The sequence below is a fragment of the Lolium rigidum genome, chromosome 1 (genome assembly GCF_022539505.1).
Source record: "Lolium rigidum isolate FL_2022 chromosome 1, APGP_CSIRO_Lrig_0.1, whole genome shotgun sequence".
Classification (NCBI taxonomy): Eukaryota; Viridiplantae; Streptophyta; class Magnoliopsida; order Poales; family Poaceae; genus Lolium; species Lolium rigidum.
The window spans coordinates 347,891,810-347,917,026 of record NC_061508.1 but is presented as its reverse complement, the minus strand read 5'-3'; the positions used below and the strand labels follow the sequence as shown (position 1 = coordinate 347,917,026).

Sequence of the window (25,217 nt, the reverse complement as noted above, 5' to 3'; positions counted from 1 at the left end):
CAGCAGCGCCCATCTGTACGTGGAAGACACGTACGCAAATGATGGCATGCTCGAAGCTGCCGATGACGGTGTGGGAGGCGGCGCCATCGACGGCGCTCTCGCGACCAAGTCCTCCGCGTAAGTAAGACAATTTCTGTGGCCAATTGAAGGTACAACAATTAGTGAAGATCACTGAAAGTAGAACAAAGTACTCATCATGGCGTGGCCTTGCAATTGCAGCGAGGAACATTACTTTTTCAATATAGTGCTTGCTTTTGCACGTCCTCGATCCTCGTCAAGATCGATGTAATATTTTTGTCATATCCTAGGCTGATAGAACCAGTTTTCATCTATATGGACAATGTTGTGCACGCTCATGAGACAAGCTACAATTGGCAAGCATGGAGAGACAACAGAGAACACGGGCCTCATGTAAGCTTTGGTCAATGCCGGATTGATGTCATTTATGTGTCGACAGAACTTTCCCGCACTTTCTCATATGAGTTGCAGAGTTCGAAGAGGAACACTCGTCGCACCCATAACGCCTTTGTCACTCCATATATAGCTCAACCTGCCCAAAGTTGTCCTCTCCAAAATAATCGCGAATACAGTCCTTTGCTACGCTCTGGTCCAGTGGGTTTGGAGGGGCCGACTGATTGATCTGCAATTACTCGTCCGACAACACAACATGTTACAACCTGCAAAAAAAAACATGTTACAGTACTAAAGACCAAAAAATCAATGGAAACTAATCAACAACTACCGCTCCTACTCCTACAATCAAGGAAACGTCAAAATCTACTCGTACAAATATATGAAACAACTACCTACAGAGTGGCAAGACTAAATCCCTCCAAAAATTATGGCAAATAGCAAACGGAAAGCAGAAAATTAGTGGTCGCCTTACTGTATGGCCGGTGTTCCCATGTCCCACGTTGTGGTGCCTGTTTTCTCTGGCTTCGTCGTGCTCCTGGCCAGAGCTGCGTCCTGCTCTAGCATGCCCACGATGGCCGAAACAGTCTATGACTTGACCGTGGCCGGCGAGACCAAGGCCGGCGAAGCCTCGGCCGACCATTCCCAGTCCGCTCATATGTCGAACCCGACCGTGGCTGTCGGCACCGCGCGCACGTCCACCTCGACCACGTTGGCCGGAGCCGCTGCCACGTCGCACCTCCCTTGCCGCGCCTGGAGATACACCGCGGCTAGCTCCAACGAGGGTGTCGCCAACGTCTGCATGCCCGTCTCCCGCACCTCCAGCATCTTTGTCCGTATCGGAATCATCTCGTCTTCCTCGTCGAAACTGCTATCCACCATAACGTTTGCAAGGAATGAAACCAGGGACAAATAAAAATCATCGCTAGGTTGCAAGAAATTGGTTGAAACTCTATCATGTTACAACCTCCAATGGCGTTCACCCACAAATTTAGGTCTTCCACAGGACCGCAGTACTCCTCGATCTATCCCGTCCCAGTCGATTGGTGTTGCTGGTGTGGATGATTCAAATAGAAGTTCTCCGTCAGAGAGAGGAAGAAGAGAATGCGAGTACTAGCCGAGTGATTTGAGCGGCACCTTCGGACAGTTTGAATCCAGCGCCAAAGTTTCAAAACCTTTTGTTTCTGGCTCCCAAATCCTTGTCTAATAGCGACTTTGGAAAGCTCAAGGCCAATGCCTAATGGATGCCAGTGCATGCGCCATGCAACGAGTGGGTTATCACAATCGACAAAGCAATGCAAAAGAGAGAGCACGAGAGATACAGACAATATTCAGGTATACTTTTAGATATGCAAGGAGAGTGTTTTGGTCCAAATCACACAAATCTCAAGCTGAATATTAATCCACGAGAATTTTCTGCTGCACCACCCAGAGCCACCGGCTGTCACAAGCTAGCTAGCCCACGTCCGCGCATGTGCAGGTCGATCTGACAGCCACTTCATGCTCAGCACACTACCCTGATCGATTCTGGCCCATTTGGAGGGAAAAGTGGCAGTTAATTAGTCCGATTCTCAGGAAATTTTGGCATAATTTCACCTATTTTGGGGATGATCAGATCACAATACAAACAGTAATTAATAAAAGTTCAACAGCACAGCCCAACTCCATCACGAATCTCAAGCATCATCGAGCATCACGAATCTCAAGCATCACCGTGCATCACGAATCTCGAGCATCACAAGCACGATATTACTTTGTCGACTACCACCCAACATTCCAGATGTGGAGTCACAAATAACAGTCCACAACCAATACAACCCAGGTATTCAATTGGTTTGGCAAGCAAGAGGAGTTCAGCTTTCCCTTCCTGTTCTTTCCCACTCCAGGCCTCCATATATGATGCTACCAGCCTTGTAAAACTTGCATCTGAGAAACATCAATAAAATCAGTACTACAGGAAAGGAATTTTATCACAAGTGCAAGTGAATTTAAAAGCAATCAAGATAAATGATAGGTCTAACCAATCTTTGATACTACCTCTGTCCATAAAAGGATGTCGCAAGTTTATCTAAATTTGGATGCATAGACACTTTCAGTGTGTAGATACATCCGAATTTAGATAAATCTCCGACATCCTTTTATGGACGGAAGGAGTAGAATTTATCTCATACATACAATGCACTTACGCATAGACATTTGCTAGAAATGAAAATGGACATGTAAATCTGATCCTTGCAACCATAAAGATAACCAAGATGTCACAATTGCATCAAAGCAACTAATATAAACATGCGGATGTACATGTACAGTGCAAAGGAACAGGCTGTGATTTGATTTACTCAATCCAAAACATCAACCAAAGAATTAACTTACAACAGCACTTAATAATGCCATGACCAAGTTACTGATCAAATAGCCAACACAGGTGGACCTAAACACTGACGTCATTGGCTACATTGGAACCAGTAACTCACCTAAACACATGGAGTCAAAGAAGAAGAAGGACATCACGGTGGAGAGGTCACCATCAAAGAAGGCAAGGGCCGCAGGCCTTAGTGGACGCCAGTAGCAGCTCCAGTGGACAGCACCACCAACACACTTCATCTTGGTCTTCTCGTGTCTAAAGACCCTGCAAAGAGAATTGGGCAACAACCATGAGAACATGTTTGGCGGTCTCGCATTCAGCAAAGTACGGAAGAAAAGAGATCAAGTATCCAACCTTCCTCTAACATGGCCACTTATCTCATGTGCCTTCGCGCTGTATCCAGAGTCCGCATCACCCTGTGTGGAGAAGTAAAAGTCAAACAAGCAAGTTTATGGACGGAAGGAGTAGAATTTATCTCATACATAAAATGCACTTCACATATACATTTGCTAGAAATGAACATGGACATGGACATGGACATGTGAATCCAATGCTTGCAACAACAAAGATAACCAAAGATGTCACAATTGCATCAAAGTAACTAATATAAACAGATGGACATGTACATTGAAAGGAAAACATGCTGTTATTTGATGCACTCCTTAATCCAGGACATCAACCACAGAATTAACTTAAGACAGTACCTATTAGTGCCATGACCAAGTACAAGTTAAACATCAAACACAGCTGGACCTAAACAGTGACGTCATTGGCTCAATTGGAACCAGAAACTTACCGCCGAAACACATGGAGTCGAAGAAGAAGACCATCACGGCAGGAGAGGTCACAGTCGAAGAAGGAAAGGGCAGCAGGCCTTAGTGGACGCCGGCAGCAGCTCCAGTGGACAGCCACCAACACACTTCATCTTGGTATTCTCGTGTCTAAAGCCCCTGCAAAGAGAATTTGGCAACAACCATGAGAACATGTTTGGTGGTCTCGCATTCAGCAAAGTAAGGAAAGAGATCAAGTATCCAACCTTCCTCTAACTTGGCCAATTTTCTCATGTGCCTTCGCACCGTACCCAGAGTCCGCATCATCCTGTGAGGAGTATAAGTCGAACAAGCAAGTTTAACATCATTGAGAAATGTTCAAACTACCCCAGCATATGATCATTAATAAACATCAAACAGATAGCTACTAACAGCAATTCCCTTGGTACAGTATGAATTATCCAGCAGTCTTTCATCAGCAAATCTAACAGCATCCGGCTACACCCAATGGAATCCAACCACAGTTTTAGGCTGCAGAGAATGACCATGAGAGGAATAGTAAGGATTTTGCTAATTCTCGGAATGTACATACTCATTATTTTCGAAATGCAGAAGAATCCTCATGAGAATTAGGTGCTCAAAAGATTTCATGGAAAATGTGGGTGTACAGCTACATACCCCACCAGCAGATCGACAAATTGGTCTCACCTGCTGGCAGTGGCGAGGATCAACAGGAAGAAGAGTATGAGGCCGCGTGAGGAAGCCATGGGCCGGGAGCATAATAGTCCGTGTTGAGGCTAAGGTCGGCTGGCCAACCAGGGAGTGGCGGTGGCGATGAGCTCCTTTTATGTCAACCTCGAAGCTTTATTGTACCTTCAAATATTTCATATGTGAAATCCGAGTTAGGCTACAATGTGCTGATCACACGAGAGAAGTAAAAACAAAAAAAGTATACCAGTACTTATACACACCTGATTTCGAACATCAGAACTAGAGGAAGAAGAATCAAATGTTATTGAAAGCCTCTTGGTACCAAAACAGCCAGCGCTTCCAACCTGTGTAGGTTAATATGTTAGCCAGATCTAATAATAACATTAAGCACAACTCGTAGGGGAAAGTTATAATTACCCGGTCAGCAGAATCAGGCATGTCAAAGTTTATGACAATATATGCGCCTACATCTGGCTGTCACTCACAAGACTAGTCGCCATCTTGGTGTCAGATATCTACAGGCAAAATAGAAATGTCAGTACAGTAATCACAAAGTAAGGACATCTGACCAAATAAGCAACCACTCAAAATTTAAACCATCATCAGGGCAAACTAGAAACGCTAATAGCAGCTATATATACCATATTCTAAATTGCCCCAGAATCAACTAGACAGTCCATATAATGGAAATATAAACTAGAACAAAAGGTGAACCTGAATCAAGCTAGGTAGGAGCTACACTACACGAACGAGGAGCGCAGAATGGCCACAGCTGTGGCACCACGGAGAATGTAGGAGGGAAACTGAGGATGCTCACCGGAGAGTGGGGGTGTTTGTACATCACCACCGCACCACCAATGTTGTGGCAGTCTCTCTACCAACGAGGTAGTTTTAGTCCAACAGAAGTTGCATGGCCAGAATGGCCAGGTCACACCGGACCAAATCGCCGACAGGTGCTGTAAGCGGCCAGGACTCGGATGCTGCATAAATACGTACACAAGGATTTGAGCCATAGGGATGGTGCTGCCAGGCACAAGGAAGCAGATGATGCAGTGAGACAAGGAACATTTTCTGTGTATAGCAGCAGCAGCAATGGATGTGTGCTTGTCCAACGTATGTCACTTACATGGTTTGTTGCGGAGTTGGGATTCAGCTTGGCTTGTTCCAGTGAGCTAACCTGAAGAGAAAAGTAGACCCGGATTAGAAAGCAAAACAGGGTTGTATCTCGGCTTGTTCCAGTGAGCGGCGAGGTAGTTGATGTGAGGTGCGAACCTAGCCTAGAATCGCCTGCGAGGTGGTGCTGGACAGCGGAGTAAAATTGGCGGAGCCAGGACGGGCAGGTCACAACAGACCAAATCGGCGACGGGTGGGAGCAGAGCAGCCGTAGGCGGCCAGGCCAGGTCAACGAATGCAGCATAAATAAAAACACAAGGATTTCATCTTGTGAGTTGGTGCTGCTATATATATATGCACAAGGGAGCAGATGATGCAGTAACACAAAGGAAGGAAGATTACTGGGAGGCATCGCGAAGGATGTCCGTCGTGGGATTGCCGCACTTGTTCCCGTCCTCCTCTTGCGTCCAGTGGCAGGTCCAGCAGATGGACTCGATGGCGTGGACCTTGGCGCGCTTGATGCGGTGGACCTTGGGCTTGATGCGCCAGATGGACTGGAGGACGTCCTTGTCCGCGTGCTGCGAGGCGAGGTGGTCGCGGAGCGTCGGCAGCGAGCCGCTGAAGATGCAGCCGGGCTCCGGGCAGCAGCAGGGCTTGTACGCGCACACCAGTTGGTGGTCGTCGGGCATGCAGTAGGGGACCCAGCTCCGGCAGCCGTACGCCTCGTTGGGGCACCGCACCTTGGCGGCCAGGTGGTAGGAGTCCAGCCAGTGGATGTGCTCGTACACGCCGCCGCAGGACGCGCACTTGTTCGAGCGGCTCGCAGCGCAGCCGCTGCACGCCGCGTGCGCATTCCGGCACTGCAACACGGGGGGCTTCAAGGGCAAGCAGCAGAGCGGGCAGTCAAAGAAACAAGGTCTTGGCACTTGGCTCATAAAAAACCCAGGGGGCGGCGGCGGCCATGATGGAGTTTCAGGTCAGAGATCCAAGAGTTGAGAGAAATCACGAGGCAAGGCGAGAGGAGGTTGGAGGTGTTGGAGGTGGAGGCCAGGCGGAGGGATATCTTCTTCTACAGTATATGAACCCGTTAAGTAGTACTGCCCAATCCTGTAGAAGAATATATCCCTCCGCCTGGCCTCCACCACCTCCCGCCTCCTCTCGCCTTGCCTCGTGCTTCTACAGTATATGAACCCGTTAAGTAGTACTTCTCCAACACCTCCCGCCTCCTCTCGCCTTGCCTCGAGCTTTCTCTCAACTCTTGGATCTCTGACCTGAAACTCCATCATGGCCGCCGCCGCCCCCTGGGTTTTTTATGAGCCAAGTGCCAAGACCTTGTTTTTTTGACTGCCCGCTCTGCTGCTTGCCTTGAAGCCCCCCGTGTTGCAGTGCCGGAATGCGCACGCGGCGTGCAGCGGCTGCGCTGCGAGCCGCTCGAACAAGTGCGCGTCCTGCGGCGGCGTGTACGAGCACATCCACTGGCTGGACTCCTACCACCTGGCCGCCAAGGTGCGGTGCCCCAACGAGGCGTACGGCTGCCTGAGCTGGGTCCCCTACTGCATGCCCGACGACCACCAGCTGGTGTGCGCGTACAAGCCCTGGTGCTGCCCGGAGCCCGGCTGCATCTTCAGCGGCTCGCTGCCGACGCTCCGCGACCACCTCGCCTCGCAGCACGCGGACAAGGACGTCCTCCAGTCCATCTGGCGCATCAAGCGCGCCAAGGTCCACCTCGCCTCGCAGCACGCGGACAAGGACGCGGACCGGAGGCATCTTCTCCTTGCGGTGGCATCGACGCGCTTGCTTGATGCGACGCGGGCGGGCAAGCTCGACGGGGCGGCGCGCATGGATGCAACTACATCTGGCTGTCACTCACAAGACTAGTCACAGTCTTGGTGTCAGATATCTACAGGCAAAAGAGAAATGTCAGCACGGTAATCACAAAGTAAGGAAATCTGACGAAATAAGCAACCACTCAAATCTAAACCATCATCTGGGCAAACTAGAAACGGCAGTAGCAGCTATACCAGATTCTAAATTGCCCAAGGATGAACTAGACAGACGATATAATGGAAATATAAACTAAAACAAAATCTGAACTTGAATCAAGCTAGATAGGAGCTACAGCACTGCACGAAGGAGGAGCTCACCGGCCGGAGAGGGTAGGGTGTTTGTGCGTCACGCCACCAATGTTGCTTCGGTCTCTGTGCATTTGCAGGGCAAGAATGACCTGGTCACACCAGAGCGAATGACCGACAGGTGGGAGCAGCTGTAGGCGGCCGGGACTCGGATGCTGCATAAATACACAAGGATTTGAACCACTGAGTTGGTGCTTTTAGGCACAAAGGGAGCAGATGCAGTAACACAAGGAACGTTTTTCTTTGTAGTATTAGCAGCAGCAGCAGCAAAAGAACATGGGCTCTGTATGTTTGCCTATCATGTCAGAAGTGTACATTATTTATAAAATCTTGGATTCAGCTGGATTTGTTCCAGTTATTATGAACCTGATGAGAAGAAGAAAAAAAGTAGAGCCAGATTAGAAAACAAAACAGGGTTGGATCTCAAGTGGTGGACAGAGAAACAAGAGTATGGTGTGCTTGTGCTTCCCTCAGCGTGGCTTGTGTATACATATATAAGATTCCTGTGATGGTTGCCAATGTAAGAGTTGCCACGATGCGAGCATTCAATTTGATGTGCAGTAGAGAAATTATAGGTATTTTGTGGGGGCAGGTAACAAGTAGTAGTAGTATAGTTAAGTAAAAGGAAATTGTATCCCACCAAGGAAGGATCGAGCCTAGTTGGAACACTCATCGAGAGTCCCAAATCGAACAAGACATGGGTGCGCCTCGAAAAGAAATTGAAGCGTGGAGCAAAGCAGAATTGCGACTAGCTAGTACGCACGTACGGGTGAGATCAAGGGTAGCTAGGGTGTAGGGGGCGAAGAAAAGCAGCACCTTTGGCGTGGATGGAGGGCGTGCTCGAGGTCGTCGTGCTCCGGGATGGCCAGGCCGCCGGATCTCGCCGTGGTTTGGTTGCTTTGGGCGCCGCCGCCGCGTGTGTAGTGGAGTGGGGAGGAGAGGAGAGGAGCGGGACAGAGAGGGGCTAGGGTTGCGTTTCGTTGGTTGTGTACGGGTTGGAGGAGTGGGTTCGGTCCGGCTTCTGAGGGAGTGGGCTTGGTTTGGTTTGGTTTGGTTTGGTTTGGTTTGGCGGGCCGGTCGGTCATGTGGCCGGAGATGAAGGCACCGTCAGTCATGTGGCCGGAGATGAAGGCGTGGGCCTCCATGGCCGACAACGACCCGCTCAATCGTGGCTCATCGTCGCAGCCTACTTGCCTGCTACTCTCTTCACGTCTCGGGTGCCACTCAAAACACAAAACCATATCCATGCCATGCTAGCTATTCAACTTCTTCTACTCGATCTTGACGGAGGAGTAGATGAGCCTGGTGAACCAGAAGCAGGCGCAGAAGCCGACGGTGCCGGTGAGCACGAAGAAGACGTAGGAGGCGATGAGCATGTACCCGAAGTAGAGCGCCCCGGAGACGGCCCTGGTGATGTCCAGCTTGGTGAAGAAGTAGAAGCCGGCGTACAGGAAGAGGTACACCGCCGAGGACCCCGCCGTCAGGTAGGACCTCCACCACCACCGGTAGTCCTCGCCGCAGAGCTGGAAGTAGCAGAGCACGACGGCGATCTCGGCGCAGGTGACCACCAGGATCACGAAGACCAGGAACAAGAAGCCGAAGATGTAGTAGAACTGGTGCAGCCAGATGGAGGTGAGGATGAAGAAGAGCTCGATGAAGACCGCCCCGAAGGGCAGCACGCCGCCGAGCAGCACCGTCACGGCTGGGTGCATGTACCACGGCTGCGTTGGGATCGGCCGCGGGATCTTGTTCGTCCGCACCGGATCCTCCATGGCCGGGTGCTTCTTGGACCCGTGGTAGCTCCCGACGAAGACCAGCGGCACGGAGATGCCGAACCAGAGGAGCACCAGCGCAGTCATGGTGGTGAACGGCACGGCTCCAGAGGACCTCTCGCCCCATATGAGCGCGTTCAGGACGAAGAAGATGGCGAACACGATCCCAGGGAACATCGTGGCCGTCTTGATGGTGACCTTCTTCCACTCTGACCCCTTGAACACCTTGTAGAGGCGCGCCGAGGAGTACCCCGCGAGCAACCCCATGAAGACCCACGACAGGAGCATGGCCGTCATGAGCCCGCCCCGGTTCGACGGCGAGAGGAGCCCGAGGATGGCGAAGAGCAGGGTCACAAGCAGCATCCCGAAGAACTGGACGCCCGTGCCGACGTACACGCATAGAAGCTCAGCGTTTGCAGGGGGCCTGAAGACGTCGCCGTGGACGAGCTTCCACCCGGTCTCCTCCTGCGCATCCTCCTCCACGTCCAGCTGGTTGTACTTGGTGATGTCCCGGTACAGCGTCCGCAGCATGATCATGGCCACCATCCCGGACAGGAAGAGCACGATCATCAGCGAGTTGACGATGGAGAACCGGTGGATCCGGTCGTCTGTCATCAGGAGGTAGCTGTCCCAGCGCGACGACCACTTGATATCGCTTTCCTGGAGGATTCACCATGGACACCATCCGAAGATAAGCTTGTGCTAGCCTCGCAGAGCAGAAACTGAACAACATGTGAGGTGCAGAACAGGTACCTCAAAATTCACATCGTAGGAGAAGATGATGTCATTGTTGGCCTCTACTTCCTGAGGAGAATCCGAGTCCAAAACGAGCTTCCGAGAATGCGGATCGCAGGTCTTGAGGCGCGTCGCGTTCCCCTTCCAGTCACCATCATATTCGTGCTTGACACTGCATCAAGATGCAGAGACGACAGTAAGCTGATCAGAAATCGCAAGAACCTCAAGCACATAGAAGTTGCTGTCCAACATTAACTTTTTGGACATCAAGTTAACCTGAACGGCTTGACCTCAAAGGCGACGATCCTAGCAAAATCCGTCTCGGCATCCCTGTGGTACTTCACCAGGAACGTCAAGTGGTTGTGGATGAAATGCTTCTCCTCCTTGCTCTGCATCAAGGCCATGGATACAAATGAGAATTCATAGATGCACCTGAGGCTGACACAAACAATAATATACACATCAAGGTAAACTGACCCCGGAGTACTGGCCCTTGATGCCGACGTGCACGCCGTACTGGTAGACGGTGGGCGCATCCTTGTCCATCCTGTTGATCGGCACGACCAGCGGGAGGTTGTCGAGGATCCTGCAAGCAGTTCACATTGCAATCAGCGAACCTGTGATTAAGTTCTGAACATTCTGTCGATTCTGATTCATCCATATTATATATAAGCATGTAGTTTCAGTATCTCACATGTTGATGCGGTAGTCGTCGTCGATCTTCTCCTTGACATCGTTGGCCCCTTCCTGGGTGAAGGAGGTCTTGCAGACGATCTGGCACATCCTTGGCTCCCTCATCTCGAACTACAAACGGTACACCGTGCAACCCAATCAAATGCAGAATTTTCTTAAATGTTCATAGCATCACAGAACCAGAGCAAAGCGTGATGGATATTCAGAATATCGTAAATGTTCAGAGAATCACAGAACCAGAGCAAATTAAAGCGTGATGGGATACTGACGACGTAAGGGGTATTCTCGATACGGTCGCCACGGAGGAGCTCGCCGAGGTTCTCGGCGCTGTCGACGATGGCGTGGGGCCGGCAGAAGGGGAGCGAGTAGTAGGAGTAGGGCAGCTGCGTCTTGGTGGAGCTCAGCTGGCTCACCTTCACGGCCAGCGGGTCCTTCTGCAATCAGTTAAAACTCGCCGCCGTTAAACTACACGTACGTCCGCCGGATCAAGAATCACACAGGACGGGATGTTGTGTACTGCTGCTAATACTGACGGAGACGTACCCTGCGGAAGTCGGCCGGGGCGACGCCAGGGAGGTAGAACCCACGGGCGGACGTGGCGGCGCCGGCGAGGAGGACAGCGACGAAGAGGAGAAGGCCTGCCGGCTGTGTCGCCATGGTAGCTTGCATCCGACTCTGAGCCTGCGTACGAAGCGAGGGAGAAGAGAGGAGGCCCAAGAACAAGAAGGGCAGCGTCAGCGAGCGAAGACGTCGCCGGCAGCGGACGCGGCTGGCGTTTGCTTGGATTTGACGGGTGTTCTCGGGGAGTTCGCTTGTCTGGCGTGATGCCGGCAGGTGGGCTCGCGCCGCGGAGCAGTTTGGGGTATAGATGGGATTTGGTTAACCATTCATGTTTTGGGTACAAACCTATTTAACCATTTTGTAAAAAAGGTTTAAATGGTTAACCATTTTGTAAAAAAAGGTTTAAATGGTTAACCGTTGGTTATTTAGGGTCGAACCATTTTTAACAGTATGTAACGCTGGCAAATATTTGGAATGCTTGATTTGAAACTAGAACGCTGATTGCAAAAGAAAATCCACCATGACCTTTGCTAAAAAAGTTAAGAATTCACAAGAATATTCAAAATGAAGGACAAGTTTCAAGTCAACTTTCAAAGTGACAGACTTGACATCAACAATCCAACATACTCATGACAGACTAGTTTTAAAATGAGAGATTACACATCAACAATAGCCCATACACATGACAAACAAGTATCAAAATGGCAGGTCAACTTTTCCATGCACAACTCGGTGCTTGAAGACAATTCAATAAAAATGAACTAGAACTCTGTAGCTCCATTACTGGGAATGCTCATGACATCAGTTCCGCACCTTTTGCGTGCACCTTATCAACTATTCTCTGCATCATAAAAGGGCAATGAAAATAAGAAACCAAACTAGCTACAAGTTACCCACGAGTTCCTCACCAAGTTAATTACCTGATGAAATTGAGAGGCCTTCCTCACCAAGTATGTCATACACTGATGCTATGCTAACACCATTTGCACCTACACAGAAATAGAATGGTAGGACAACTGTTACACTTGTAAACTTTAGTCGTTCCAGTAGTTAAATAGAACAACATAGCATGTATAAGAGAAGTGCTAGATTCAATAAAATATAACTAGACTGGGAGATTTCTCACTTGATGTACGAAACCAGTCTTGTAAACAAATTAGAGCTTCCGCTGTGTCGGGGCTCAATCTACTTCTGAAATCAGATATAACTCTACGCCCAGTGCTAAATGCCGACTCCGATGCAACTGTAGAAGCAGGAACAGCCAAGGCATCTCTAGCCATGCTAGCAAGTATGGGATACTCAACTGAGTTTGTTTTCCACCAATCAAGGATATCAAAGTTATCTTTTCTAGCTATTGGAGGCTTTAACCAGTAATCATCAAGCTCAGAGGACCCTGCACTTGTTGAGTTGATCCTTTGGCTAAGATGGCGGTCCCAGTCCGACAATGGATCATTATTCTCCATCTCCATGTCCATATCATCACCTCCTGGGTGTGTTTGTGTAGCTTCTGAGAGGTTCAATTTAGCATACTCCTCAAATAGCTCTCTAAATGTCTTCTCCACTTTAGCAAGCTTAGTTTGTGCACTATTCTCAAACACCCGAGGGTAACGGAACTTAAGATAAGTGAACTTGAACCTCGGATCAAGGATGACAGGTATTGAGAGTGCAAGCCAAGACATCTTCCAATACTTGTTAAGTTTTTTTTGCATTGGCAAGATCATAGTAGGAAATGGAGAGTTCTCCCGAGCTGCCTCCTTGTCCAAAGCTTCCTTAGCTTGCCACATTTGTTGAAAATAGAGATTTGCAGTTGGATACTTTGAGCCAGATATCACCTTAGTTGCCTCATAGAACACTACAAGCAACTTGCAGACCGCTTTTGCCTCTTCCCATTCCTCGGCAGAAGGTGCATATATATACTGTGGATCTTGCCTTTCTAAGGCATCAAATGCTCTTCTGTACCTCAATGCTATCTTTATCATCGTGAAGGTTGAGTTCCACCTCGTGGGAACATCAAGGCAAAGACTCTTTTCACAAGAAATGCCATTTTGTGTAACAATATCCTCAAATATTTCTTTCCGATTCGGGGTAACTTTAATGAACTTCACGGTCTCACGGATGTTTGTCAAGATTGGATCCAAATAGTCAATCCCTGCTTGGCATACCAAATTAAGGATATGGGCAGCGCACCGTTGATGCAAGAATTTTCCCTCCCCAAGCAACATATTCTTAGCAACCAGATTTTCCCTCAACATTTGGACCATTCTGCCATTGTTAGAGGCATTATCCAATGTTACGGCAAACAACTTGTCCTCAAAGTTCAATTCGCGGATGCATTTTAGAACCATAGTGAACATGGATAATCCAGTATGTGGTGTTTCTAGTGCATTGAATCTGATTATTCTCTTTTCCAACTTCCAGCGAGTCATTAATGAAGTGTGAGGTAATTACCATGTACCCAATAGTTTGATTGGAAGTCCATAAGTCCATGGTCAATGATATCCTTGACTTGGAAGCACCGAATAGCTCCTTCAAAGATTTTTTGTGCTCATCGAATGCTTTGGTGATATCATTCTTCAAAGTCTTTCTGGTTATCATGTGAAAGGATGGATTCAAACTAGCAACAAACTTCCGAAAGCCGTCATACTCAACAATGGACGAGAGGAAACTCATGGAGCACAACCATTCTCACCAACATTTTTCTTGCATTGTCTGGATCCCATTTCCACAAGCGGCTTACTCCATCCGGTGTCATGAGGGTTGCATTCATTTGACTCAAAGCTGCAACCACTGTTTCCCTAGCTTTGCATCTGTTTAAGTGATTTCGCAACCCACTTGTTCCATGCCCCCGCTTTGCACTAATTAGAGCGCCGCAATGCTTGCACTCTCCTTGGGTTACTTCGCCATCAACATGTATTGGCGCAAATTCTCGCCAAGACTTAGATCTGAATTTCCTTCCTGGAGCAACTACATTTGACCCTTCAACGATGTCCTCCTCATCAAAATCTTCTTCTAGTTCATAGTCCTCATCTTCATCATCCTCATCTCCCTCGAATGGAATCTCTTCATCACGAACCTCATCATCCTCTTCTGTTCTCATCCGTGAACTGCCAAAGTCTTTAGATTTTAATTTCTCCAAGTATCTTGACACTATTGCTGCACCTTCATCCATACAAGTGTATCGCACGAACTGAAATATTAAGCAATGTCAGAATATACACTGATTCTCTGCTTTCATACTAACTTATAACTAAAAGTTACAGAATAAAATTTACTAGTGATTAAAGCAAGATGGAGTAAGGAAACACAGAGAAGTGATGATATGAACACTCATGCATATAAAATATTCTGGCAGCAAGGAAACAGAGAGAAGTGATTATGAAATGAACATGTATTACAGGCCAACGCGGCTGATCCATATACATCGTGTTAATGTGTTAAATTGACTAGGACTCAAAAGACTTCCAGTAAAGACTATGCATAATTTCAGGTACGTGTATCCAGCAAAGAACCATATTCATCTAGAACAATGACCCACAATAAATCTCAACCTTGTAGTTTTACAGTCATGCAAAGCTCTATAATTTGCACACTGACTTGCAGACCAAAAGCAGGAAAAACCTACATTTGCAGAACGGAAGAGTAATGAGCTAGATATTTTATTACTAGAAGTTCTAGGTGATTACTAATATAAGCAAAACGCATGAGTAACAAGCAGAATCCATATCTCTTCATGTTCAAAAACAATCATGTGTACGTTTTGGATCAGTACTATAAAATGTCAATATGTCAGGCATAGCTAGTTGTCTCTAAAGAAATTACTTGATCAGCCTTAGGTTAATTTGTACCAAATCCTTGCGCATCTAATTGCAAAAACAAACTATACTGATGTTCAATAGCACTCACTTTCAAAATGTCAACTTAAACAAACCACTTATCTACAAGATTAGTGAGGTGCAAACAATAAAATTTCTAGCAGGACAGTAATACGGCATGGATTGAGTAGAAGAAAAGGATGTCCTTTACCTGAGGTGGTTGCCGGAGCCAGGAAGGACCGCCGGAGAAGCGGCTGTACCTTCACGGGAGAAGTCTGCAGCCACCGACGCGCTCCACTTCTCCAAAATGAGGTAGGTGTTGGTTAAGGTCGGGGAAGGGGTGGAGGATCACCGGACCGCCGGGATGAGGGACAACGTCACCGTCGCTGTTGGGGATGCCGCCGGCGAGTCATCCCAAGGGGAGGAGATAGGGTTGGTACATCAGCAAGATTGAGAGAGGCAAGAACGCGCGGCGCGAAGGCGGAGGGTAGGCGAAGGCGGAGAGCTGGAGACACGACGGACGACGGCGGGCAGTCGGTCAGGTCGCCGGTAGCGAAGGCGGAGGGCAGGCGGCGCTCGTGAGGCGGAGGGCAGGCGGCGCTGGGCGTGAGGCCGTGACTCGTGAGGAGTTGTGCTAAGGTGAGGGTTAACCTTTGGGCTATTTGGACCGAACCTAAAAGACCATTTGGGCTTGGAGGTTAACCGTTCGGCCCACTGGGTTCTATTTTAGGTTAGGTTAACCTAACCATTGGTTAAATGGGAACCAAGTCCCATCGATAGTTTGGGGGTGCGGGTTTTGCCTCGCATACCTGGCGCCGTGGACCGCGGCCCCACGGAATCGCGAGTTCTGGACTAGGGTCAACGTGTCTTGATGTATCGCAAAACGATGAGTAGCGTCGACGGAAAATGTATCCAGTCCCCAGAATTCCAGGTGAACCGCTCCAGGTTTTCAGGTCACGAGCATTGTCAAAACATGGTGTGGTGTTCAAATGGTCGGTCAAATTCGGCAGATTTTTGGTGAGATTTTGTGTACTCCGTACTCATTTCTGGTATCCTTCAATTTGAGGTACGAGCTTCATTCACATCGATCTGGACTTTAGGTAGTACTTGCTTTGTTCACGTCTGGCAGAAAATTAAGGGGGTAGCGACTGGCAACGAACTTGCTAGTGCAAGTCGTGAGTTGTGTGCGGCCGGTGAGTGGAGGCACGAGCGTGTCGCTGGCTGCGTGCCGCTCGACGGACACTCGCCTTGGTGCTATGCCATCTGTGGTTTGTCCAAAGGATGCAGAAACGGGACAAGTGGATAAATGGAACAATAAAAAATTATTACTTTTGACTCATTTTTCTTCTTGAAACATCTAGTTTCAGTTATCCTACTTATCTCATTAGAACACTGTCTTGTTGCACATGCTTGATGTAATTGATATCTTCGCGATATTAATATATTTTCTTTGTCGAAAAATCTCACTTATCTCATTTGTCCCACTTCTGCATACATGGATATCAGGTCACCGTTGTTACCGCTTTTGCTTAATCAAGTTGAAAATATGCATGAAGTCTTCAATTGCTTGAAGGTTCTAGATATTACCCATGTGGAGACTGCCTGATGCCATGGGGTTTCTCGCTGCAAAAGTGTTCGAGCTCCTCTTGGTGGGGTTTTGTGGTGGTATGCCTGCTCATGGTGCTCTAGCGGAAGGAGACGGAGGTGAGCGGCAGCGCTGCACCAAGATCACCTTCAGTAGAGATCGATTTGAGCTCTCCAGATAGATCGTTCTGATAGATCGTTCTGCTTCCTCTGCCTGGCCATCGAGGTGGTGGTCAAGAAGGGGAGCGCCGATCTGTTGTTCTCCTTTGCAGACATGTGGAGCGGCGGTCCTGGAAGATGGTAGTTTTTATCAAAAGCACTCTCTGGAGAGTTCACCAACTGGTCCAGGAGCCTCCATTGGAGGCCCTTATCAACCCTGCGCTGGAGCTCGCCGTCGCTTCGCCCCTCAAGTGGTTCGTCCTTGGAGTTGTAGAGATGGCCGGTGCGATTGTATCTTCGTCGGAATGGAGAGCACCCCGAGCTACTTCCTCTCTTATCTCGGCATCTTGCGCCTTGAGGTCACCGGCGAGCGGTGGAGATGGCACCCAAGCACTTCATTGCCTTTTCCATTTTATTGCTAGGGTCCTTTTTGTAAATTTTGGTGCCTTTTCTTCAAAAAAAAATTTAGGTGAGTGTGCAGCTCGTCGCGTGCTGCTCCATGGACGTTCGCCTTCCTGCTACGACATTTGTCCATGATATCGGGTCATCATTATTATGGGGTATCTTTTTTTTCCTTAGTGCTTTGAAATCATGTTAATCATCTGACCATAAGTGATTGGTCCACTTCCGTCAAATTCAACTACCAACTAACAAGCGCGAACCTGTCAATTGATTCGTGTTGCCAAACTAGTGAAACTAGCTAGCTTCCATTCTTTGTTTTGTGTAATGGCCGAGTCAACTGGCTGGGGAACTTATGACAACACCGCAATCTCTTGTTGCATTGATCTCATCTTAGTATAGATCACTCGCTAGTGGACGATAACCACCTGAGACATCATCAGTTGAAAAAAAAAGGTTTGCAGTAGTGGGCTGGTTTAGCTGGACTTTGGACACTTGGACGGACGCACTAGATTACTTCTTTGTGTTGTGCTTCTACGTGGTAGAAAAACGTGACGCGTGTGATACTTGGCCGGACCAGGCCTGTACTAGCCCAGCACGTAAGGCCCGTGGTATTATGTTCTGATCGAGAGCCCTTACAATCAGGTCATAGCGGGGATATGGGCTGGGCCTATCCCGAGTTATCACCTAATTTTAGCGGTTATCAGTATAGGGCGGCTATCCCTCAAAAAAAAAAAAAAACCATAGTCATAGCCACCCTACCGTTTGCAAAACTTCTATAGAAGCACTACATCTATCGGGAAGACTCCTCCTCGAAATAGTCTTTCACCCCGCTATATTAATATAGCAACCATTAGATACAACCATGAGTCTCGGAACAAAACACAATGTTGGGCAGCAGCAAACACACGCCCAAACAAATAAAAGAAGAAACAAAAAGGAAAAAAAAAGGTGGATCGACTAAATGAAGGTGACCCACAACCGCTACGCCCTTCGGAGAAGTACCACCACACTCCAAGCACCGGTTCGCCACATACCAATCAACACCTTCAAGAAGGAAAGCGACCGCTGCTTCCCTGACTAGATGGTCCTAGAGTTTACCCCAACACACAGAGGGAAGTGGACGAAAGGTAGCCGCGACGGCCTCCAAGAAGAAATGGCGCCACCCGCAGGCGGCACCGCGTCGGTGCCGGACGAGCCGACAAGGATTTCTCCCGAAATACCCTATCCACCACCCCTGAGTGATCCGTCGCACCAGAGCCTGACGAGGAAATGACCGCGCCACCACCAAAATCGTCTCACCACAGATAGCAACATGAGGCAAGCAAGGCAGAGGCAAAGAGAGGCTTGAATCGGGGCCAATGGAACCACAACCAAGCGGGAGGGAACAACCTCCACCACCAAGGCGGTAGTCGACCGGACGTCGCCGCCGTCACACAGGTCTCAGTTAGGTCCGACCGAGCCCCACATGCCTGTGAAGCCCCCACGGGGCAAACTAGTCCTAAGAGAGTCCGACCAGGCCCAGATCTGGCCCGCAAAGACCACCGCCGCGTTGCAACAAGCTGGCTGCCGGAATCGCAACCCCAACCCTGGCCACTTCACCTCCACCTGCAGGTCAAACGGAGAAGGGTAGAGCCAGCCGCACCTGACCCAGATTAGGCCAAAAGGGGCCCAGATCTGGGCCGAACAAACTTGGTCGGCACTGCCCTGACGCCTCCTATCATTGACTGTCATGCGCCGCCTTGCAGCCCCCAGCCGCACCGCCGCATCGCCACCGTCCGGCCGCTGCCGAACCTCCGCCACCTTAGTCGCACCGTTGCCAGCATAGGGTGACCCCGCGTCGCCGGCCTCGCGCGCGGGTAAAGGCTGGTCCGCTGCCACCGGCAACCGCCGTGCAAAGGCCTGCGTCGACGGTGGCGAGGGGGAAGGAGAGGGTGGGAGGGGACCTGGAGGTGGTCGGTATGTGGGAGCCGCCCGCCGCCCCCCCCCCCCCCCGCGGGGGATGGGAATGGGTCGAAGCGTTTTTCACTATCGAGAAGGACGGGCTCAAAAGAAAGGAAAAAGTCAAAGACTGGACTCGTGCAAGATCTTGTTGCAAAATATGGCGACTAGTTTCTTTGCCAGGTTGGCAAAATCTAACAATGAATCAAACACTGCTAGAAGATGGTAGAAATGATAGAAAGGTCGACCTTTTTCTCGCTCCACACCCCCAAGTCTCGTGGATCACCATTTTTAGCATTGTAAAATACAAATGAAAATGATAGAAAGTTTAAAATTAAATATCCTTTCAGATGTAGGTAGGTTAGGTGATCTAGTTATTATGAAAAATAACAAACATGAATTTTGACTTATTTTTCAAAAAAAATTTGTATTTTTGATAAATGTAATAACTTTTGCACACAAACTTGAAAAAATGTTTAATATACGAAAATGTATCTACGATGAAAAGTTACATCCAAATTCAAATGGCAATATTTAGATTCCCAAACTGCCAAATGGAAATATGAAAAAAATAGATTTTAGGTTTTGCCAAAAATATATAAAAAATTAGAAAAATTATAGTTATTTATTTATTCAAGATTATTATTACTTCATTTTTATAAAAATAATTATTTGGAGTTCAAACAATAAACAATTCAAGGTTAATATGATTGATATGATACTAATATCAATAAGGTGTGTTGATGTACTTGAAACATATTTTGGAAGAAACTCAAAAATTAAGCATACTTTGGCTGGAGTAGTTTAAAGATGAGTGACTCATCAGGAAGTGCGAACATGAGTAAATAAGTAGTTTGAAGTGTAGTTAGAGATCACTAAATTGGTCAAATAACTCAAATACTAGAAATTCTGGAAAAAAATAAAAAAAATGAATGGAAAACACAAATTAAAGATCCTCCGGTGCTCGATCGCACTGAACACGTGAAGGCATTTGGTCCTGGTTGGTGTTACGAATCGGGAATAAAGGTTTTTCACCCTAGCCCTCGACTTGCCTCCATGTGGAGGCCTTTAGTCCCGGTTGCCAACCGGGACTAAAAAATGGAGCCTTTAAACTATAGCTCGTTCCCAACCAGAACTATAGGCCCGTTTTATACTAGCGTAAGAAACCTAGATGACTAAACATATCAAAAACTTAGCTCCATCTCTACTTCTATTTTCAACTGACCGGTAGAAGTTAAAATCTCCTAAAATTAACCTATGTCGGTGAGAAGGAATATCAGGATTCATGAGCCGGGAAACAAAGTCAAATCTGCGAGGTTCAGTACCCGGCCCATATACACTCACCAGCGTCCAAGCAAATGAGTCTGCTAGGGAAACAAAATCAATCACCAATTGTATAGTTATAGAAAACATTCTACTGTTCCATAGCACAAGCAGACCACCTGAATCCCCATTCGACGGCACACAGACAAAATGAGAAAATCTACATGGTGCGAACTTACGAATAGATGCACCGATCTCCTTATCCAAGGTGTTTCATGATCGGTTAATGTTTCAAAATATCCCTTACTTATATGGCCTGGCGTAGCTATCTAATGTCACGGGGGGCAAAAAATAAAATATAAAATGTCGAGGGCAAATGATTCTAGTTTGGCCCAGCTACTTCACAATCATGTGCGTGTTGTGTTTCAGGTTATTAGCATTGTGCAACCCAGTGGTAGGTTTTCTCGCTCGGTGAGTGTGGAGACGCGAGCGTGTGGCAGATTGCACGCCGCTCAAGGGACACTGGCCTACATGAGAACATATCTAGTGCTACAATAGGTTTGTGTGCTACATGATTCCAGAACGATCTGGACCATCGGTTCAGATTTAAGGGTCATGATAAAGTACAACTATAGATCTGCCTCCCACCTGACATCTTTACATTTTGACCACTAGAAGAACTCCTCCTTGCAAAATCTGTCGTCGGCTTCTTCCCGTGAACCTGTCCATAGGATCAAATCATTCATTTCTCCAACTCTCCAAACTAGGTTCATGAGTTCGAGGTGGGTCAAGGGCAGCCATCATCCTGACATGTCACTTGTGCCCGACAGTTCGTTCAACTTGATGTATTGTTATGGTTCGATCTGGATCAGCCGTTGTTGAGTTTCGATTTGGATCGGCATCCCCCACCTTTGAGCTCGACCGGTTCCCACCACTCCATTTTGCGTTGTTTCTTCTATTCAAGAATGTGTGGTTTCGACAGAAATTGTTTTGCTTGATTGATTGCTATTTGACTTTGAAGCTATTTATTTGGATTTGAATTCAACGATATTTTATGAAACGAATCACCTTCCAAGCTATTCATCCTGAGCTATGCGGTTCTATTCCTAGTCAATTGAAAGGGCCTGTAGTTGAACTAGAAATTCATAGCAATGCTCAATTTAGGGTTTAGACAATCTTCGATCTATACTTCTGTGAAAGAACAGAACCTGAAGAACCTGCAGAATGCAACAGATACCAGAAAAATGATCGCGTGCCAACAATATGAAAAAGGTCAGGGTCCTCTGCTTATGTGCTCCATGGTGGGAGCAAGTCTTGAATGCGTTCAAATCACGTCCCTCCAATCCGAACCGACGGTCCAGATCGCCCTGGAATCATGTAGCACACAAGCCTATTGTAGCACTAGATATGTTCTCTCGCCTACATTTATCCATGATATCGGGTCATCAGTATTATCTCCCTCATGCTTTGAAATCATGTTAATCATCTGACCAATTCAAATAAACCATAGTTTACGAGATATGTGCGACAACAATGCAATGTCTTGTCGAATGATCTCATCTCAGCGGAGATCAGTCGCTAGTGAACGATGAGTCGGAGGGGCAGAGCCACAAACTACCCAGGGCTGGTGCTAATCTTGGCTTGGTGGTCCTTATTACATGAAATTTCCATGAGTATAACATTGAAATTCAACACATGGTTGGACATTGCAATCGAGCAGCTTTTTTTTGGAGCGGTGCAGTCCAGCAGCTAGGCCGGTGCTACAGCACAGGTAGCACCAGTCTTAGATCTGCTCCTCTCGATGATGACCATCTCAGGCACCATCAGTTAGCGTAAACAAAAAAGAAGGTTAATTAGTAGTAGTGGGCTGGTTTGGTTGGACCTTGGCACTTGGGAGGACGCGTTCGATTACGTCTTCCGCGTGTACTACTGGACCAGATCGGGGCTGTGTACTAGCCCATCACGTAAGGCCCGTGCTATTTGCCTCTGGTCAAAGGGAAGAAGGCCATTGCGTAGCTAACATGGGCTCGGCCTTCCCGGTTAGCAATACGGGGCATGTTTGGTCATGGCCACCCATCCGTTTGCCAAACTTTGATAGAAGCAGCTTATTCACGTATGTCTTCTCTTTTTTACACAAGTCACATATTATTATATCTTTAGACGAAAGTTCATAGATGCACAAGATACAACACAATGTCTGAACAGAATTTAGGTTACATTTTTTTGGAAACTTCGAAGGGTCACAAAAAAAATGGAATGTACCCGTAACTAGTTGCGGAATATCTCCTCTCCTCCATCTATCAAAGATTGCTTATGCTAAAAAAAAATCTATAAAAGACTTGTTCACTAAAAAAGAGACCGGACTCTTGCAAAATCTTGTCACAAATTATGGCAACCAGTTTCTACACCAGGCTGGCGAAATCCCATAATGAATCAAAGATTGCCAGAAGATGGTAGAAATATATATTATCCTTTTGCGAGTGAGTTACTTGCTAGGAATTGATTTGCTGGAGAAATAATTTTGGTTTTCCTTATTCTAGTCTACTTTAGTGTATATTAAATGCATTTTAAAAAAATACAAGAAGTTCATACTAACCAGTTTTATCGTCTAAATCCAGCAATGCCCTTTCTATGCATGTACGGATCCCCATATATCTACTGCTGGAAACATGGATGCATGAGAAAGCCTGAGCCTTATCCTCTAGCTACAGTCTCTTTCTGATTCATCATGCATGTGTCCAGACTCCAGAGACTGGCACACTAGCTAGATTTGCTTCTCCTTCTTAATTACACACAACTTGGTCTCGCATGCATCATTCCACCAAATCATGCCCTAATTAAGCATGCTACGAAAGTACTACTGGCAAAGAACTGGTATGATTGAGCAGATTAGTCACTGTTCTTTGCTAGCTAACTAGTAACACGTACCGTGCATGTCCTTATCCTTTCAAGCATGCTATGAAAAGGTTATCCGGTCCGTGAGCTAGCATCAGTAATCACATGCAAGCGTGCATGCCCACAAAGGAGAGAGAGCTAGCCTGCTATATATAGTGTTAGACTAATTGTTGAGCAGCGACTCGAGTATTTATCCATATATACAACACTTGTTTGCCTGGAACGTACGCAACTATTGGCGATACCTATATGCAATTTCTCGATAAGCCGTATACTCCAATTCTTTTCAAAATGGATGCTTTTTTTTTCTTGCACGATCTTTAATGTGCATCTTGACATTAGTTTTTTGAATATTTATGTAGGTACAATTTTGTAAAAAGAGAGATTGTACTATCGATTGGGTTTTCAAAACAAATGTATGGTAACATTTGCATCTCCAAGCTACGAGTCACTTTAGTTAATTAGTTGTTGCAGATAAGAAATTTTGATTGTCGACATGTTGAAATATAAGGAGTATATAAATTGAATTTTCAGCGGAATGGATGTCATGTTTTGTGCATCCATATATATGGGTCATGATGTGTCGTTGTTGTTGGAATCGATCTTAAAAGAAGGCCTAGCTAGTTAATTAATATAAGATGGTTACTCCGAATCGGTCTAGCTAGCTCCTAATGTTCATATTTCCATGGCCTTTAACCCCTGATCAAGGCCACAAGATACCCTTGCCATCCAATGGCGTGGGTGATTCCGTTTTGGCCCTTTTGAGAAAGATAACCGTACGATCACGACATGAGAGCTCCATGTACATATATATACAAACTATGCAATTAATGTGTATATTAAACACTAAATTACAAAGGTGAGTTAACTTTGGAGGGACACGTTTCTAGACGTGAGAGGGCGAGCATGGGGAGAGCCAAGGCATGAATGGACACATGGCTAGGCAGGATCCACATATGTGTACCATTTTTTGATATTATGCTCTTTTGATTTACCTACTAGTTTTGCAGTACACTAAAGGTGAGCACCTTTCTTTGGGCCTTTACATAGTTAAACCTGACCATAAAGCTAGATCGATGTGCCTATCCGGTGAGACCATTATTAGCGGTTGCTGTTGAGTGGACTAATCAACATATACTTGAGTACATCAGTTAGTAGTTTTAATCACATGCCAACTTGTGATTGACTATGCATGAAAGTAATGCGTTGAAATTGTTTGCGAAATTCTTTGATATATATAAACATGTATTATTACTGATGAGAAATTAGTTATTAGTAGCTTTAATTTCCTTTTTCCCTCTTGGCATATATCCTCATTCCTCACATCTTCTAGCACCGGTGTTAACTAATTTCTTTCGTGTTTAGCATCTCCTTGGCACCTAGGGATGATCGTTCAACTTTTGAACCAGTGGGCGCATGCATGCAAAGGACGCCGGTGAGCATGCAGGAAGGAGAGAGGGATCCAATCCCACGCTGAAACATCGCCTCGAAGAGTACATGTCACCTCGAACCACTATTTAACAATGGGTCAATTAAGCTTGCATACACTGCCCACCGCAGAGAGATGTAAGCTAGAGCATCATTAGCCCATAAACTAACTTCGGTTCTTCGGCATCGATACATCGAGAGCATATATAACCGAGGGCCTCGGCATCGCCGGGCGGGTGGTGATGGGGGCGGATCTCGTGCTGCTCCTCCTCAAGGTCTGGATCACGGCACAAAGGGCGGCGGCCCTAGATGGCGGTGACGGCGTCGACCTGGTGGCAGGTGGCGGGCGTCAGGTCTTGGAAGCCGGCGATGGTGTCGCCGGTGGAGGGTTGGGTTGGCCAGCCCGGGATGGTCGCCGACGTGGGGGTCCGACCTGAATAAAGGCGGCGGTCCTAGGGCCTCTCTTGCGTGAA

The 25,217-nt window shown here is 47.3% G+C and overlaps 1 protein-coding gene and 2 long non-coding RNA genes across 3 annotated transcripts; all 3 read right to left on the bottom strand.

The window, feature by feature from the left end:
- Window positions 1–2,024: 2,024 nt before the first annotated feature.
- On the bottom strand, window positions 2,025–5,911 carry LOC124701408. Its single transcript, XR_007002031.1, has 12 exons — window positions 5,530–5,911; window positions 5,384–5,434; window positions 5,075–5,237; window positions 4,675–4,772; window positions 4,518–4,601; window positions 4,255–4,419; window positions 3,979–4,077; window positions 3,813–3,874; window positions 3,573–3,726; window positions 3,131–3,192; window positions 2,886–3,040; window positions 2,025–2,337 (listed from the first exon to the last, which is right to left on the bottom strand). It is a non-coding gene; the product is annotated as an uncharacterized LOC124701408 (long non-coding RNA).
- Window positions 5,912–7,127: 1,216 nt separating this feature from the next.
- LOC124684555 lies at window positions 7,128–8,504 on the bottom strand. Its single transcript, XR_006997063.1, has 3 exons — window positions 8,319–8,504; window positions 7,515–7,657; window positions 7,128–7,270 (listed from the first exon to the last, which is right to left on the bottom strand). It is a non-coding gene; the product is annotated as an uncharacterized LOC124684555 (long non-coding RNA).
- A 253-nt stretch (window positions 8,505–8,757) lies between these two features.
- On the bottom strand, window positions 8,758–11,359 carry LOC124684554 (transmembrane 9 superfamily member 10-like). The gene is made up of 7 exons (XM_047218840.1): window positions 11,246–11,359; window positions 10,972–11,136; window positions 10,704–10,813; window positions 10,487–10,595; window positions 10,286–10,398; window positions 10,028–10,181; window positions 8,758–9,934 (listed from the first exon to the last, which is right to left on the bottom strand). The coding sequence occupies exons 1-7, from the start codon at window positions 11,357–11,359 to the stop codon at window positions 8,774–8,776; spliced, it is 1,926 nt and encodes a 641-aa protein (XP_047074796.1). The 3' UTR covers window positions 8,758–8,773.
- Window positions 11,360–25,217: the final 13,858 nt, after the last annotated feature.